This window comes from Grammomys surdaster, unplaced genomic scaffold (assembly GCF_004785775.1).
Source record: "Grammomys surdaster isolate TR1022 unplaced genomic scaffold, NIH_TR_1.0 125476, whole genome shotgun sequence".
NCBI classification, from domain to species: Eukaryota; Metazoa; Chordata; class Mammalia; order Rodentia; family Muridae; genus Grammomys; species Grammomys surdaster.
The window spans coordinates 813,988-817,987 of NW_021620336.1; the positions used below are offsets into that span (position 1 = coordinate 813,988).

Sequence of the window (4,000 nt, forward strand, 5' to 3'; positions counted from 1 at the left end):
TGTGTGAGTGTGTGTTTGTGTGTATGTGTGAGTGTGTGTGTGTGTGTGTACACCCCATGGAAGCCAGAAAAAGGACACTGGTTCCCTTAGAGCTGAGGTTATATTTCCTTTGTGAGCTGCTTGAGTACTGAGATCCTAACTCCAGTCCTTGTGACAGGGCAGCAAATATCCGCTCTCCAGCCCCATGCAACTGAACTGAACAGAACTTTGAATCAGTGAATACTATCTAAAATTACTTACGCACACCAATTCACCCTAAGATATACTTTGAGCTCTGACTACTTTATAGGAACTTTTGGAAGAGTAACATCTGTACTTCACAGGCCAGAAACTCAAAGAGTAACCAACTCAAAGGGAAATTCAAGGGAGAACCTATCTAAAAGAAGACGTCAGGCTGGAGAACTGGCTCAGTGGTTAGGAGCTCCACCTGGTTTCTGGCCACTCAGAACTAGCTGTTACTCCAGTTCCAGGGAATACGCTGCCCTCTACTGGCGGTTGTGAGCACTACATGCACATTGTGCACAGACATACATACTGGCAAAAGGTAGGGAGATGGATGGATGGATGGATGGATGGATGGATGGATGGATGGATGGATAGTAGATAGATGGAAAGATAAAATGTCCAAGTACTGGGATGGCAAGGAGCAATCAAACATGCAGATCACATCCTGATCTTGTTCTGCTTTGCATTTTTCATCTCATCCAAACAATGCAAATGATATAAAATCATAATTAGCATACAAACATTTTTCAATCCATTCTATGAAACCCAACACTCAATCAGCCTCAGCTGGGTCCCAGGCATTACCTTCCTTTTCTGATTGCTGAGTCAGCATGGTCAAAGCCTCCTCTGCTTTAGGACTTCCCACTGTAGACAGGGCATAGGTTACAAGTGCTAAGGTATAATTGTCCGAAATTCCTCTGCTGAATTCAGATTCCAAAAACTTGATAGAGTCTTGTACATTGATATTAGGCTTGGAAGAAAAACATGCATATTTTACTATTTCCCTATATGTAAATAAAAAGTACATGGAAGCATCCACTCAAAGAATGATTCCAGGCCTGTTAAATATCTGACTTCAGCGTAGGCAATGGGAATCAACAATGTTCATTGACATTTAAGCATCTGCTATATGTTCTGAAAATAATAGGACTGTTCTCTTGCCGTAACTAAGGAGACACTATTCTTTAAAAGGAGTAAATAAATAAATAAATAAATAAACTTCTACAACCCCTTCATCTTGCTGAGTGTTATGAATCCAAATGGCAAAAGAAAATTATGGCTTCGAGAATATGCTTTTTTCTCATGCAGAACCCTAGGAATTGAATCTCTAAGCTCAGAGAAAAGTTTGCCTTGCACAGGCCCAGTATGAAACTGGGAAAACAGTCAGAGTTTAATGAAGGGAATGGCAGATTGAGAAGTGGGGGTCCAATAAGCAATAAGACGTCAAACAGCCAGAGAGCCCTACGGCAACATTCAGATGATCACAAAAGGGGAGAGAGAACCTGTAGAGACTGTACCCAGAGGTTAGGCACAGCCCCCAGCTGAGGGATGGCACCACCCACCCATCTCAAAAATATTAACCAAGAATTGCTCCTGTCAAAAGGAAATGCAGGGACAAAAAGTGGAGCAGAGACTGAAGGAAAGACCATCCAGAGACTGTCCCACCTAGGGATCCATCCCATCTGCAGACACCAAACCCAGTCACTAATATGGATGCCAAGAAGCACATGCTGACAGGAGCCTGGTATAGCTGTCCCCTAAGAGGCTCTGCCAGAGTCTGACAAATACAGATATGGATGTTCACTGAGCACAGGGACCCCATTGGAGGAGTTAGGAAAAGGACTGAAGGAGCCGAAGGGGTTTTCAAACCCATAGAAAGAACAATATCAATCAACCAGACCCTCCACAGCTCCCAAGGACTAAATCATCAACCAAAGAGTACACACGGAGAGACCCATGGCTCCCACTGCATATGTGGAAGGAGAGCCCTATGGAGGCTCAATGCCCCAGCGTAGGGAAATTCTAGGGCACTGAGGCTGAGGTGGGTTGGTAGGTGGGTGGGTGGGTGGGTGGGGGAGCTCCCTCATAGAAGCAGGAGGAGGGAGAGGGGGTGGGGAGTTGTGGAGGAGAAACTGGGAAGGGGTACAACATTTGAAATGTAAATAAATAAAATAACCAATTTTAAAAAGAGATTACATCTCTGCAGAGCATCCATCATTGTCTACAGCCTGGCCCTCCTTCTGCCAGGTTTCAAAGGTAAGACGCTTTCATTAAATTAACAGACACTGCCATTACTCCCTAAAGGTTTAAAGATCTTAAAAACAAACCAAAAAAAATCCTTCAAAATGACTGATGACATAGCTTAGCTGGACGTTTGCCTCCTATAAGCAATGCCCTAGGCTCAATCCATAGCACTGAAAAAAAAATCACTTCAACTTGCTAGGACATAGTTCCAAATTCTAAAGTGCTTTATCCTAACAATGAAACACTCCTGACCTCTGTTCCAGTAACAAGCACAATGCATATATTATTACAAAGGCTTTCAGAGTCTCCTAAGAATGGGTTACTATTTTTCTCCAAATTGTGGAATGTGTGTCTAAATGCAAAGCACACAGCTATCCTAATGCAATATAAAATTACAAAGTACTTCCCATTTCCAGACACATATTTGACGCAGCAAGAGTCACTTGATTTCAATTTGTGAAAAAAGAAAAAAAAATAATACCTGATACTTTTTGTATCCCAGGACAGAAGTCACAATATAGGCTGTAAGTGTTACTGGGCTCTTGTTGCCACCTTGAAGTTCACTGTGAATCACTCTTCCTGGCTCCCAATATTCACCATTGGATTTCTCATGTGCTTTGAGCCAAGTATATGTTCTATGTAACACATCCTGATCAATATCTATATAGTAATCAGCTTCCAGAAAACATTTTAAAACAAATGCTGACAGCCTTGGAGAAAAGGGGGAAAGCACATAAGATACATTTATGTCCTAAGCTCTCGCTGAGCATGCGACACAAAAGACAAATTCAGAAAATTCACCAGATATAAAACAAAAAGAAAGACAACAAAGAGACAATATAAAAAACCGTGTCTTAGCTGGTGGACCTGGTTCTTATTTGGGCATGACAAAGAAATTTCAGATCAATTCACAGAATGTCACATTTGGAAATTCATTTAGGAATTATCTGCTGATTATTTAGAAATAATCTCATACCAGTATTTTACAGGTTGAGAATCCAACCTCCCATGGTGGTTAAATTACCAAATGGTGCACACCTCTTGACTTCTCCAGGCTTATGACAAAAACACCTCATCATGCTCAGCTCAAAGCATTAGATAAGCATTTGAAGTTCGCAAGCAACTTCAATACTTTCTTTATGTTCAATACTTTATGTGAGAGAAGTGGGTAGTTTTCAGTCCTGTAAAACTGTAAACTAAGGGACTAACCTCGTGGACCTGTGTGTGTGTGTGTGTGTGTGTGTGTGTGTGTGTGTGTGTGTGTGTCTGTGTCTGTGTGTGTGTGTGTGGCTGTATGTGGCTGTGTATGGCTGTATGTGTGTGTGTATATGTATGTTAGCATCTATGTAAATGGGTTGGGGTGTGCCTGTGTAGAAGCCCAAGGTGAACACTGAATGTCTCCTCATGCCGTTCCTCCTTCTCTTCTACCTTTGTTTTTTGAGACAGGGTATCTCACTGAAGTTTACCAACTGAACCAAACTGGATGGCCAATGAGCTTCAGGGACCTGGTTGTCTCCACACACAACATCTCATCCCTCCCATCGTGAGCCTGGGGTAATAGGCACGTGTCACCATGCTCAGCTTTTCACATGGATTCTAGAATCCAAACTCAGTTCTCATGCTTGTGTGGCAGGCACTGTACTAAGTGTACCATCTCCCCAACCCTAGGAATAATTCTTAGAGAGAGAAAGAAAAGAAATTAAAGAGAGAGAGAGAGAGAGAGAGAGAGAGAGAGAGAGAGAGAGAGAGA

General features: G+C 42.2%; 1 protein-coding gene across 1 annotated transcript in view; it reads right to left on the minus strand.

Moving 5' to 3' along the window:
- Cd109 (CD109 molecule) overlaps positions 1-4,000 on the minus strand; it is a 98,752-nt gene that overhangs the window by 15,407 nt on the left and 79,345 nt on the right. Inside the window, exons 24-25 of the mRNA XM_028786343.1 lie at positions 2,732-2,960; positions 811-976 (exon numbers count right to left, since the gene is read on the minus strand). Coding sequence (XP_028642176.1) covers positions 811-976; positions 2,732-2,960 — 395 coding nt within the window. The remainder of the gene's footprint in view (positions 1-810; positions 977-2,731; positions 2,961-4,000) is intronic.